The 14105-nt window shown below is 46.5% G+C and overlaps 1 protein-coding gene across 5 annotated transcripts in view; it reads left to right on the top strand.

The window, feature by feature from the left end:
• The window catches only part of Tmem268 (transmembrane protein 268), a 31698-nt gene extending 27430 nt beyond the window's left edge, over positions 1–4268 (top strand). For all 5 annotated transcript variants that reach the window (XM_029476256.2, XM_021160522.3, XM_021160521.3 and 2 more), the window contains one exon: positions 1683–4268. In XM_029476256.2, coding sequence (XP_029332116.1) covers positions 1683–1862 — 180 coding nt within the window. In that variant the 3' untranslated portion in view covers positions 1863–4268. The remainder of the gene's footprint in view (positions 1–1682) is intronic.
• The last annotated feature ends 9837 nt before the right edge of the window (positions 4269–14105 follow it).

The raw sequence follows: 14105 nt of genomic DNA, 5'->3' as shown, positions 1-14105 counted from the left end.
CTCACAGCTGGGCTGGTTATTGATCTGGGACTAAACTGATGCAGCCAGGCTGGGTTAGTGAGAGGTACATTATTTGCATTTTCAATATCCTCTAGCCTAAAATAAAAGACAACTTAAGAAAAAGCCAGTCCTTGGGAGCCATTTGGAATTAACTTCTTCTTGTCCAGGACCAAGTTTTTTGTTTTGTTTTGTTTTGTTTTTCTTTTTTTTTTTTTTTTTTTTTTTTGAGACAGGGTTTCTCTGTGTAGCCCTGGCTGTCCTGGGACTCACTCTAGACCAGGCTGGCCTCGAACTCAGAAATCCGCCTGCCTCTGCCTTCCAAGTGCTGGGATTAAAGGCATGTGCCACCACTGCCCGGCTGGAACTTTTTATATTTTTGTTTCTGTGTTGTTTTGAGGCCGGGTCTCACTGTGTAGCCCAAGCAGGCCTTGAGCTCAGTCTTAAGTCCAGGCTGGCTTTGAACTGGTAGCCACCCATCTGTCTTAGCCTCCAAATGCTGAGATTGTAGGAGTGAGCCTGGCTTCTGGTACATAGTATTTCTGATGGATCCAGTGATGTTTACTGAGGGGGACTAAGTGCTTTTTTGCTCCTGCAGCCTCCCCCCACCTCTCCACAATACATGTTACCAGTGTATCCAGTCCCTTAGCCAGACAGGGACTTGCCCAGTGAGCTGGGGGGTTGGAGGAGCTGGGATTCCTTTGTGCCCTTGAGCTCAGCACCTGTTTTTAATTACCTGCTCCTCACACCGAGTCTCGATGGAAGGGACCCACTCGGTCTTATTGCATTTAGGTGGACACAGTGAGGGATTTAAGCCTCTTCCCTGCATTCCCAATGGCCGGCCAGTGAGTGAAACCACATGTGTTAAGAGAAAGCATGGCCTCCAATTTCAAGTTTTTTTCTTGATGCTTTGATTCTCCATTTCTGTAAGACGTATGCGTGAGGTTTGCCATCTCTGTCGTGTGTTGTGTGACTTTCAATCACCATCCGTCTTCTGCATGCTTCCTCTACTGGACCCACACTCACTTCACACCGACTTCCCTCTGCCTTCGCCAGAACCTGGGACCACACTTCCTTAATGTGCAATATATATATATATATATATATATATATATATATATATATATATATATATTTGTGGTAAACCAGTTTTCATAAGCAGACTTATGTCTGGTAGAGACATATCAGGTTCAATATGTCTGGTAGAGAGATATCAGGCACCATGTATGAACTGAAGGTCTCCCATCATGGGACACTTTTCCCTATCTGGCCCCAATTTGTGATTTTTCTCTAAGGGAGTCAGTCTGACCTCATGGATCTTACAGACTCATGGCCTTGGGGGGGTATGATGGGTACTAACATTCCCGGTGTTTGGGATGGAACTGAGGGCACCAGGCATGCTAAGTGCAGGCTTTGCTTCTGAGCAGAACCCTTAGTCCTTGTGTGCCTTGTTAGTGAGGCCCCTTGGGGATGATGGCACCCAGGCTACAACAGCTCCTAGCCAATGAGTTTCAGGCTGCATCTTCTAAGAACCCCAGGCTTGTTATTTCTATTGAGCCTACTTCCTGGGCCTAGGGTAGGATGATGGTTTGGGCTTCTCACGTGCCTAAGCTCTATTACCCTCAGGTCTGCCTGCAGGGCTCATGCTGCTCTCCTCCCCCCATCCCACCCCCTCCTCCTTGCAGGAGATGGCCCGGCAGCTACTGGCAGTGTTTGGTGGCTACTACACCCGGCTCCTGGTGACCTCTCGGCTCCCTCAGTCAATGGGAACACGACACATGGACTCTGCAAGGATCCCATGCCCATGCCAGCTCATAGAAGTACACGTTCTGGGCACAGGGTGTTGCCCGTTCCTGGCTAGGTGACCTAGGGATGAAGATGTTCCTCTTCCTCCAAGACTGAGAAGTGGGGAAGGAGTCAGGAGCCCAGCATGGCAAACAGCGAGCTCAGATGAGGTCAGCATTTGGGAACACTTTAGCGAGTCTCAGTCATGTAGGCCTTGGGATCATCAAGTGCACACCAGATGCCTTCTTGGCATCATATGCTGGCCTGGCCTTGTTGAATCCGGTGGCCGAGCTGGAGTTACCTGGGCTTGTGGCCTGCGTGGAGGATCCTTTCTGTTGCCTGAAAATCCCTAGGGAACTGCAGCAGACTCCGCAGGGCAAGTCCCTGACTCTTGGAGTCAGAAGGTGAGACTGAGGCTCCGAGAGGATGCTGCTCTTTCAGCATGCCTCAGGCTGCCGATGTCACAATCCTAACTGCTTCCAGCGGGAGGGAAGATTCTCGGCAGGGTGAGCTAGCTTGTGAGCTACAGTACTGTCTGGGATTGTTTTCTCTTAGCACTCAGGTTATAGAGGACCAGGGTTGGAGGACGGGGGAGAGGAGGAGACAAAAAGCCGATGCCCGTCAACACAGAGCTGGAAAAGAAGACCCGTTGGCCTCAGACTGTCTTTGGGTGGCAACACGCTGGCTTGAGATGTGTTTCTGTCCTGCTGAGCAGCAGTGGTGTTTTCAGACACTAACATTGTTCTGGAATGACGTGTGATCAGACACTCTGAGCTTGTATGAAGAACTCAGAGACTTTCCCAAAGTTTGAAGACTGTCCACAGCCCTATGCCCAAAGCCCTGGTCTGGTGTGAAGGTCTTACTCAAAAACCAACCTTTGTGGTTTTTGTCCCCCACAACTCATCATTATAAGTTGGAACTCTTCCTTGAACTGGCATATGTATTCATTCCTGTTGGACTCTTATTCCTCCCTCAAAATCCCGGTCTCTGTATCCTTCCTGCTGTTCTCTGTCTCATTGAAGTCCCCTTATGGATGTTTTATGTTATTCCACGTTTCTCCTGTACATACCTCTTTTTCTGTCAAGACTGTAAACTCCTCAAGGCCCAACATTGTACCCATCTTCCTTTTGTGAATGACCTGGACTTGCTAAGAAAAAAGAAAAAAGTCTGAAAAGTCCCATGGATTGGTTGCCTTACCCGCTCCACTGGTTTTGGCAAATGCTTCTGGCAAACATGGTTGAGTGATAAGACCCAGGTCACCATGGACCTGAGATCTGGCCTTGAGCTGCATCACTTTACTTGTGTGTGCACCCTCTGATTGCCCATCTCGACGGGCTGGATGGTTTTGGTAATTTCCAGCTGCTTGTGCTGTTTGTTATTCCTAACTTCTGTGCACAAAGTGCTCCCTGGACCCCAAGCTGAGGTGTCCCTGGTGGGAGCCTTCAGAGGGAGCACCCGCCCGAGCTGGTAACCTGGATACTTGCTGCCCACCTGCAGTCTCCGGCTGGGGCTGTAAGTGACCATGGCTGAGTGCACAAATTGATTCTCAGTGTGTCCACTGACTCCTTTATAGGGCGATGCAGTGGACCAGAACTGCGCAACTCAGGAGATTTTTCTGGGGGAGACAAGTCCTAGCTCTTGTGTTCTGTGTCCAGAATGGAAGCGTCCCCCAGCCGTGTGCCAGGGAAGCCTTCCTCAGTGGGGTCGTTCACTGTCTTTTGGCCACGGGAAATGTCACTGTGAAGTTGATCCAGGGAAGCCCGTGCTTGTCCTTGGGTCACAGGACTCTTGAGCGTAGGGATGGGAAATAAAACTGTTTGATGAGTGATGGAGCAGCTTGCTCGTGGAGGCTGGGTGTGGTCCTTCCACATTCTCCCTGCCTGCTGGATGGGACTTGTGGAGTGAGCCCACGGTGGACATTTCTTTGTGTGTGCCTCAGTTTCCTCCCTTTGTAAAATCCACGTGTCTCACCTGCTTCACAAGGTTGCCAGGAGGCTGAACCATCCAGCTTTTATGTTAAAAAATATTATTTTTAATCCTATCTCTGTGCACGTGAGTTCTGGGAATTAAACTCAGGTCCTCTGCAAGAGTGGTTCATGCTCTTACCATCTCTACAGCCCAGCGCTCACTCCTAGGTCTTAAGGTTCGATACCCATCAGAGGCAGGAGCCAAGGACACATTGCTGCCATGCAGGTAGGAGTGTTCAAGGCCAAGTCCTGCCTGCCATCTTGTCTCTGTCCCACCAGTCACCAGGGAGGAGAACTCGTGCCTGGAAGATGTTTCAGACTGAATGGAAACAACCTCCAGTGCTTGCAACACCAAGTCACGAGCTGGAGCAGGGACTTGACAACCTGCCACCGTTCCTCTTCTAAATTCTTGCCGTCTGGTATACAGTAGGTGCTCATATGTGTTTGACTCTTGTCTCATGTTCAATTGTTCCAGCACCTCAGGGGTGTGTATACAAATAAAGAGTTGTCAAATCTCAAGCTCAGTAAGGGACCATGTTGTGGCGAAGGGAGGCTGGGAGCAAGCTGGTGACCTTGGGTCAGATGCTAGCCTTGCAAGCTGGTGACCGTGGGTCAGATGCTAGCCTTCTCTGCGCCTCACAGTTCCTCATCAGTCAGGACAGAGTTGTGTAATGAGGGGACTGATGGAGCCATTGTCCCAGGCCTGTTTGTCTCCTGGTGTGTCCCTCTGAGGAGTCAGCCCCCGAGAGGATTTATTTCATCTCTGTGGTGTTGGCCCTCAACGTCAGGCCTCTTGTATGGAAGAGCACTGAGCATGTTCTGTCTCTGAGCCACATCCTGGCCCTCAGTGATGCCTCTCTTCCTCTCAGAAGCTGCCAGATGGTTTTTCTACAGGAACACAAACGCACGTTTTTAACAGGTTGTTTAAGTCTGTCATTAATGAGTTTTGGTTAGTTTGTTCTGCCAGTGGCGGAAAACTCTGGCCATGACTTGTAGATTTTGCATTTAGTGTTTGTGTGTGTGTATACATACACATACACATATACTGTGTGTGTGTGTATGTGAATATATATATATATATATATATATATATATATATATATATACACATATACATTAAGGTTAGGGTCTCATTTAGCAGAGAGGTGGTCTCATATTCTCTGTGTAGCTCAGGATGACCTTGAATTCCTACTCATGCCACAACCTTCCAAATGCCAAGGTTATCTGGATGAGCAGTGCTGGGGTGGAACGCTGGGTCTTCTACACACTAGGCAAGTACCCTCCCACCCAAGCTGCAATCCCACCTCTCTTGACTGCTGACAACATTGTGTGTGTGTGAGTGATGTGGTGCATATGCCTGTGCACATGAGTGTCAAAGTCAGAGGGGGACATCAAGTATCCTGCTTTGTCATTCCCTTGAGACTGGGTCTCTCACAGAGCTTAGAGCTTGACAGGCATCCAGCAAGCCCCAATAATCCTGTTCCCCCTATTGTGCTATGCCTAGCTTTTTAAACATGGGTGCTGGGCTAACAACTATCTGTAACCCCAGTTCCAGACAGAGGATCTGAAAGCCTTGTCTGGCCTCCATGGGCACCAGGTATGCAAGCGGGGCACAGAAATACATACAGACAAAACACCCATCCACATGAAAAACAAACAAAAAGGAAAAAAAAAAGAAAGAAAAGACATCTTGGATGCTGGGGATTCAAACTCTGGTCCCCAGGTCATGCTGCTCAGCGGAAGCACAGGGTGCTAAGGAAATCACCCATGTCCACTCCATTAGCCTTGAACCTAAAACGGCTATGGAAATGTCATCTACCAAAATAAAGGCAAAAGCTTTGGAGAAATAAAGGGTGCTATTTCACAGGGGAAAAGGGAGGAACTGCAACAATGTTAAATTTATATAAGCAGCAAGACAGAAACCTGAGAGCGTCCCCTGGCTTCCAGAGCACTCCAGTATGGTTCCTGCACCCATAGCAGGTGACTCACAAGACTCACAACTGCTTCTTACTCTCACCCCAAGGAATCCAGCACCCTCTTTTGACTACTTCAGGTCCCTGCACACATGTGGCATATATACAAACACACACAGGTAAATAAAAATTAAGCCTTTGAAAAATGCAAAACTTGATAGAAATAAATATCAAATATAGGCTGTACTGGCTAGTTTTGTGTCAACTTGACACAGCTGGAGTTATCACAGAGAAAGGAGCTTCAGTTGAGGAAATGCCTCCATGAGATCCAACCGTAAGGCATTTTCTCAATTAGTGATCAAGGGGGAAAGGCCCCTTGTGGGTCGGACCATCTCTGGGCTGGTAGTCTTGGGTTCTATAAGAGAGCAGGCTGAGCAAGCCAGGGGAAGCAAGCCAGTAAAGAACATCCCTCCATGGCCTCTACATCAGCTCCTGCTTCCTGACCTGCTTGAGTTCTAGTCCTGACTTCCTTGGTGATGAACAACAGTATGGAAGTGTAAGCTGAATAAACCCTTTCCTCCCCAATTGGCTTCTTGGTTATGATGTTTGTGCAGGAATAGAAACCCGTCTAACAAAAGGATGGGCCATTTAGAGACTGCCACACCCAGGGATCCATCCCATAATCAGCCTCCAAACGCTGACACCATTGCATACTCCAGCAAGATATAGCTGTCTTTTGTGAGGCTATGCTGGTGCCTGGCAAATACAGAAGTGGATGCTCACAGTCAGCTATTGGATGGAACACAGGGCCTCCAATGGAGAAAGCTAGAGAAAGTACCCAAGGAGCTAAAGGGATCTGCAACCCTATAGGTGGAACAATAATATGAACTAACCAGTACCCCTGGAGTTCATGTCTCTGGCTGCACATGTAGCAGAAGATGGCCTAGTCGGCCATCATTGGGAAGAGAGGCCCCTTGGTCTTGCAAACTTTATATGCTCAGTACAGGGGAACTCCAGGGCCAAGAAGTGGGAGTAGGTGGGTAGGGAAGTGGGGGGGGGAGGGTTTGGGGGACTTTTGGGATAGCATTGGAAATGTAAATGAAGAAAATACCTAATTAAAAAAAAAACCCCTGTCTAAGACATAGGCTATTAGGAAATACCTATCTATAAAAAATAGTGTATAAGACTATTTACAACAGCACTACTCTTAGTAGCTAGAGTAAAGCAACCCAGGAGGCAAAGAGACAAAATGTGGCATTAGGCATATGTGGAATACTACTGTGCCATCAAAGAAACAAAGGTGATGCATATTACAACATGGCTAAACCCTGCAAATATGCTACACAACAAAAATACCGTTCACTGCATTATTCCAGACAGAGACATCCAGCATGGGGAAATCCAAAGACAGGAAGTGCATTCGTGGTTGTCAGAGGCTGAGATGGAGAATGGGGCGTGGCCGCTTTATGTTCATATAATGGGTCATTTCAAAATGGTGAGTCCTACAGTATGTGGATTATATGTCAAAAGTTTAAACTATTATTTTAAAATAGTGGCAGGGGAGTAGAGAAGGCTGGCTCATGTAATTCTGGATGGCCTCATTATATAGACTAGGCTGGCCTCAAACTCACAGAGATCCACCTGCCTCTGCCTCCCAAGTGCTGGGATTATAGGCCACACCCAGGCTGATTTATTTTCTGTTGTCTGGCTATGCCACAGCTCATCCACCCAGTTGTTTACTAAAGGACACCCTAGATGCTTATGAGTTTTGATAATTATGAATAAAAGCTATTAGAAATATCCACATAGCTTTTTTACGTTTTGCCTACCAAGAAGTATAGTTGTTAGAATTATGTGTCTGTCTGTATCTGTCTGTCTGTTCATCCGTCTGTTCATCTACCTACCTATCATCTATCTATCTATCTATCTATCTATCTATCTATCTATCTATCTATCTATCTATCTATCTGGTTTTTTGAGACAAGGTTTCTCTTTGTATCCTTGGCTGTCCTGGAGCTCTCTCTGTAGATCAGGCTGGCCTCAAACTCAGAGATTTGCCTGTCCCTGCCTCCTGAGTGCTAGGATTAAAAGCATGGGCCACCACTGCCCGGCTGGTTGGTGGGTTTTGAACTAAAAGTATACTTAGTTTTGTAAGAAGCGGTTAAGCTGAGTTGTGGGTTTTCTAAGCCACCCTGCATTACTGGTAGCTGTGGCTTAGAGTTCTTGTTCTGCTTCTCTGGCAGCATTGGGTGTCATGGCTTTCCAAGTCTTGGCCATACTGACAGGTGTGGTGTTCTGGCTTCTTGTTTTAACTTCCATTTTTCCACTGACACAATGTTGAGGCATATATCTGTGGGCTTATTTACCACGTGCGTGTCTTTTGGTGGAACGTCTGTGAAGAGCGTTGGCTCATCTTAAAACAGGGTTGTTTTCATATTGTTTAATCCTAGTCGTTCTTTATCTACTTTGAGCCTTGGTCCTTTTACTCAGTGAAGTACTTGGAAATATTCTCGCCGAAGTTTGTGGTTCTTACAGCCTCTTAGTACAAGCTTGCCACAGGGATTTCTTCATTCTAGGAGTTTCTCTGTTGGTTATTTGGGGTTTTCTGCATCAACATTCTGGCTATCTGTAAACAAGGATTTATGTCTTCCTGATCTATGTCCCTCTCATTTCCTTTTCTTACCAAGTTAGGTAGGAGGGTTCCCAGGATGAAGCTGAAGAGGAGGGAACGTCCTCATTTTGCTTCCTGTTGGGGAATTTTCTGGTTTCTAACAATGGCATAAAGTGTTGTTATATTTTCTCAAATGGTGTAGGTTTTCTACTCATGGTTTACTGAAAAATTTTCCCTTTGTTTCAATTAGCAATTGTTTAGTACAGTTTCAGTTTCAATGTACCTGCGTTCTTACATCTCAGGTGTCACCACTGTGGATATGTAATAGCTGACTTTTTTTTCCTTGACTACAAGTTTATTTATGAGCTCTCAGTTCTTTTCTACCTCTACATCCTCAGCAGTGTGCTGGCACCACGCTGCGTTGCTTACTGTGACCTTGTGATAAGTTTGGAAATCAGCAAGTGTGGGTCTTCCAACTTTATTTTTCAAAAATTGCGCTGAACTTTCTAGATCTTTTGCATTTCCTTTTAAAAATTTAATTATTTATTTATATTCCAGTCATTGCCCCCCTTCCTAGTCCCCCCTCCTAGTTCACCTCATTCCTCTTCTCCCTTGCCTCAGAGAGGGTGCTCCCCCATCCCCTTTCCCTGGGGTCTTAAGTATTATGCACAGCTTCTCTCACTGAGGCCAGACCAGGCAGTCCTCTGCTATATATGTGCTGAGGGCCTCCTCCGTTCAGCCTGATCAGCCTGTGTATGCTGCCTGGTTGGTGGCTCTGGGATCACTTTGGGGATCTGAGTTAGTTGAGATTGCTGGCCTTCCTATGGGGTCACCCTCTCCTTCATCTCCTTCAATCCTTCCTCTAATTTCTCCATAGGGGTCCCTGACTTTAGTCCAATGGTTGGTTGCAAATATCTGCATTTGTCTTAATCAGCTGCTGGTAGGGCCTCTCAGAGGACAGCCATCCTAGGCTCCTGTCTGTGTCCCTGGTTACTACAGACCTCCTGGGAGACAGGCAGGCTGTGAGCATAACAGCTGAATTTTTCAAAGGGAAAAAAAATGATTTACTACATCACGTTTGAAGTATTTGGTGTAAGCATCCTTTTGGTTTTATTCATTTTATGTGTAATTTTGAGACACTGCCTCAGTCATTCTTCTTATCACTGTGAGAGGACACTCATCAGAGACAGCTGGATGGTGGAGGGGAGGGGCTTATTTTGGCTCACAATTTAAAGGTACAGTCCTTCCTGGCTGGGAGTGTGTGGGGACGTCTCAGAGGCTGGTGTGTGTCACTAGGACTCTGCATGTCTTAGCATCCCAGGAAGCAGAGAGGGGGATACTGACACTTGTCCAGATTCATTCCCTTTGCCTGTTTGGGACCCTGTGTTGCTGGCACCCATGTTCAGGGTGAAGCGTCCCTCCTTGGTTAACCCTTCCTGGAAAAGGCCCAATGGACACACCCAGAGGTGTGCCTTCTGGGTGAATCTGGTCAAGCTGACAATGAAGATTAATCCTCACACAAGATCTCATAGCATTGCCCAGGCTGGCCTCAAACTTGCAATCCTCCTGCCTCAGTTTCCTGCATACTGGGATTCCAGTCTTATTCCACAGTGCCTGGCTAAAATGTACCATCTTTTAGTTTTCAGTTGGTTTGCCTTTCCTGAGATCAGTCAGTCACCCCCTACCCCAGTTTTGTTTATTTTGGTAATTATCATTTTAGAGCCCTCTGAGAGCCATTCTTTTAGTGGTCATCTGATGTCAACAGTATCCCTGGTTGACTGAGGTTTGGCATGTGAGCATCGGCACTGTTCCCTGGGCAACCAAAGCCCACGCTGCCCTTCACTCTGTCTGTGAGACTGTTCTTGCCAGGGCACAGTTCTCTGTATTCGAGAGCACAGCAGGTATTATTCATTTAGATTTAACCATGTTCTTTTTATTGCTTTTATCACCTTTGAAAGTTACTGTTTTTATATTCCTATGCTTGTTTCTGTGTCTCTTTTTCCTCCTGGGACTAACCTTAGACCTTATGTTAGTGTAGAGCAGTGTTTAGCAGCATATTGAGAATTCCCTGGAATAGCCTTCTTTCAGTACAAATCTTACAGTGACATTTTCAGTATTTGCTGAACTGTCTCAACTTTTTTCTTGAAGATATTTTTGTTAAGTAAAGAATTCTTTGCTTTTATTTCATGTTTCTTTTCTTTGTTGTAGTTGTGTGTATATATATGTATATATACACACATATCATATATTTTATATATGTATATACATATATAGTATATATTGCATATATATTCATTATAATTATGTTACACTATATATTATATATATGAGAAATTGCATATATATGGAATTTGTTGCAATGACTTACAGGCTGCAGTCTAGCAATGAGCAGCTATGAATGGGAAATCCAAGATTCTAGTAGTTGCTCAGTCTCACAAAGCTGGGTGTCTCAGCTGGTCCTCTGTGTAAGCTGGAATCCTAAAGACGTAGGCTCCAATGCTAGTGAAGGAATGGATGTGCTGGCCAAGTGAGGGCAAGCAGGTGAAGAAGGAGCAACCCCCTCCTTCTCCCGTTGTTTGTAACTAGGCCTCCAGCAGAAGAGATGGCCCAGATTGAAGGCGTGCCTCAGGATTTGGACTGAAGGCATGTGTCTATCCACATTAGAAGTATCATCCCACCTCAGGATCTGGAACCAAGGCTTGTGTCTTCCAGCCTCAAGATCCAGACCAAAAGCATGCTGTCTTTCTGCCTCAAGATCTGTTTCACAGCTGTACCCCCTCCCCCCAATTTCTGGATTGTGGTTCATTCCAGATATAGTCAAGTTGACAACTGAGCTGGACATCACGCTGGATTCTAGTCTTGTGTTTTTATATGAACTGTTCTATTTCACCTGGGTTCCAGCCCTTCAGGAATTTTAGATGAAAGCGTGTGTGTGTGTGTGTGTGTGTGTGTGTGTGTGTGTGTATTGAAAGCCAGAACTCCACCAGTCATCGTCATTTACATCACCTACTCTGTGTGTATGTGTGGAAAGTTCTGCTAAACTTTGCAGTTGAGTGTATTCTACTTAGGGTCTGGCAGGGGCTGCAATGGGAGCAACTCTCTGATCTCTTTAAACAGATGTACAAAACCCCCAACAGCTTTGCACAGAGCTGAGTGAGGCGGTTCGGTCAAGTTTAGGCTGCTTTCCCATAATCAGATAAACCAGGCTTCTCTGGCTTCGATGGATCTTTTTACTGTTATTTGAAAATCCAAAAAATACATAGCATTCACTCTAAGGGCCCCTTGACAGAGTCACAACATGAGCGCCTTTTCACAAGCCTTCTGTGGAGGGGCGTCTCAATTAAAGAAACAAGTTTCTTTGATGTTCAGAGCACCTACTGACTGAAGCAGGAAGCAAGTTGACAGAGTCTGCGGTGTGCTGGGGAAAGGAGGAAGACTGGCCTGGAAAATAGTACAGAATGCCTCTTTCCACTGGTTTGGTGAATCCAGGGCATCTATCATGAGAACTGTAGAGGAAGAGGAAGCTGGCTCTCACTGAGGCCCAGGGGAGTGGACTATATATCATAGTCAACTGCTAGCTCCCCCACAGGCCATGCACCCATGGGCTTCCATTCCCTGGTATGTCTTCTAAATATTCCCTACATCCCTGCTTGTTTTGGATAAAGTGTTGCTACATACCCTAAACTGGTTTTTAAATTGCTTCTCTCCTGTGTCAGGAATACTGGGATTATAAGCCCACACCCACCATTCCTGGCTCTCACATTTTGCCATTTCTCTTTCTCCCCTACCTTTATATCCCAGAATTAAATAATGTCTTGCCAACTTGACCCCCAACACTATGTGAACCTCTCTCTATTTTTCCTTCCCATGTGGTCTGAGTTAGAATGGGTCATCTGTACCCAAGAAACCTTGTGACCTGGGCTACTTCTCCAGCCTCATATGCTGCTGTCATCCCAGATCATACCTGCGAGGTTTCCCCACCTGTTTGGGCAGCCTTTGGATTTATTTCTGTATTAGTTAGGTCTAATACCACAGTAGTTTGAATGTGGGGTCTTGTAGTATTAATAACTGTCAGTGCTGGTAAGAGATGGCAGTAAGGAGGGAGTAGTGCTAGAAAGCTCTGTGAATATGTGGAGGGGGGGCCCCACCCGGGCCCCACCTAGGAGTGATCGCCAGATCACAAACCTAGGATTGGGAGCCAGAGCCAGAGTTGTGATAGAGAAATTTATTGGCAGGATGCTTTAGAAACATGCCTTCTTGGGTACAACTACAGGAAGATTTTTTACCGGAGGAACTCCATTTGTAAGGGTCACAAGGAGAAATGGTTGCTCAGTGTCTCCAGTCCCCATTTGCTGCCAAACCCTGACCTAATATGTCATCTAAGATGAAGGGCACTGAAAGCCAGAGAAGCTGCAAGAACCCACAGAGTTCCTTCCATATCTTTAGCTTCAGCTGTTGACAAAGCAAAGTTCATTGCACCAGCTGCCAACAAAAAATTGTTAAAAATCCTCAGCCCTGATTTTGAAAGCAGGCAATGAACAGTTAGTCTGGGGACAAGAACAATGTCTGGATGCTATCCTCTCATTGATGAGGGGCAGCGTGACCAGAGGGGATTAAGAGCGTGGACCCTAGAGTCAGGCTCCCTGAGTCTGAGTCTCAGCCTGGCACTTCCTATTAGCAAACTTTAAGCTATAATTTACTCCCTCTAGGACAGTTTTCTAGGATGTAAACCTGGGTAGTTTGTTTACCTTGTTGGCTTAGTGTACTGATTGAACTGCTATTCATAGAGCACTTAGAGGGGTTCCCAGCACAGGGGAAGCTGTAGCGGGGCTTTCCATGTTGTTTGCATGATGTCACTCAAACCTACCGTTCACACTGTAGACTGGCTTCCCGTGATTGTTAATCTTTACCCACAATTTGGCGGATTTAGAGACACCAGGGAACCACACCTCAGGCCTGTTCAAATAAGGAGGGAAGACCCACCCTGAAGGTGAGCAGCAGCATCCCAGGGCCTGGGGTCGTAGACTAAATACAAAGGTAAAAAGGAAGTGAGGAAAGTCCCATCCATCACCCCACCCCCATCCTGTGACTGTAGAGTCACTAGCTGCCTCATCCCGGTGCTGGTGTGATGTGGGCTATTATGTCGAGATAACCTCTTTCTGTTGCCCATGTCAGATGCTTTGTTACAGCATCGAGAAACTCAATACAATTTTCAGCGTAGGTGTGAACACAGTTGTGTGACACAAACATCGCATCCCTTTATCTGCCTCTCAAAATGGGACAGGAGCAGGGTGTGCAAATACAGGGTGCTGACTTCCTATTCATCTTGTCGTCATCTGCTGGGCATTCGCCAAGCTTCGTGTTGAAGTCCTAACTCTGTTAGTGACATGGGAGTTGGGGGCCCTTTGAGAAGGGATTAGGATTATAAAAGCTTGAGACTCCTGCCCCTTCTACCATGTGACACAGTAAGAAGGAGCCTAGTATAACGAAGCGCACCCCCATCAGCCACTGTGTCTGGTGGTGCCTAATCTCACACTTCCAACCTGAGGATTGTGAGCAGGCCGCATGTTCCTGTTGCATATACACCCCCCCTTTATGATATACTATCACAAAAGACTGAAGGGACAGAGTGACTCAGTAGTGTAAAAACCATCCACCTGGCTGTGCCACTCCGCAGTTGTGGCCCCTCATCACCTTCCGGGCATTCTTGGACAGAAAGCTTTTGTTGCCTGGCTATTTCTCCTGTCACCACACCCCGGTGCAGACTTTTCCTTGAGTCAGTACAGACTTTGAAGCCTGTGACCCTTGCAACCTCCCCTGTTTCTGATTTTG

Source organism: Mus caroli, unplaced genomic scaffold (genome assembly GCF_978045245.1).
Source record: "Mus caroli unplaced genomic scaffold, Mus_caroli_1 scaffold_6, whole genome shotgun sequence".
NCBI classification, from domain to species: Eukaryota; Metazoa; Chordata; class Mammalia; order Rodentia; family Muridae; genus Mus; species Mus caroli.
Note: the sequence above shows the minus strand (reverse complement) of the source record. Positions and strands in the feature narration are given on the sequence as shown.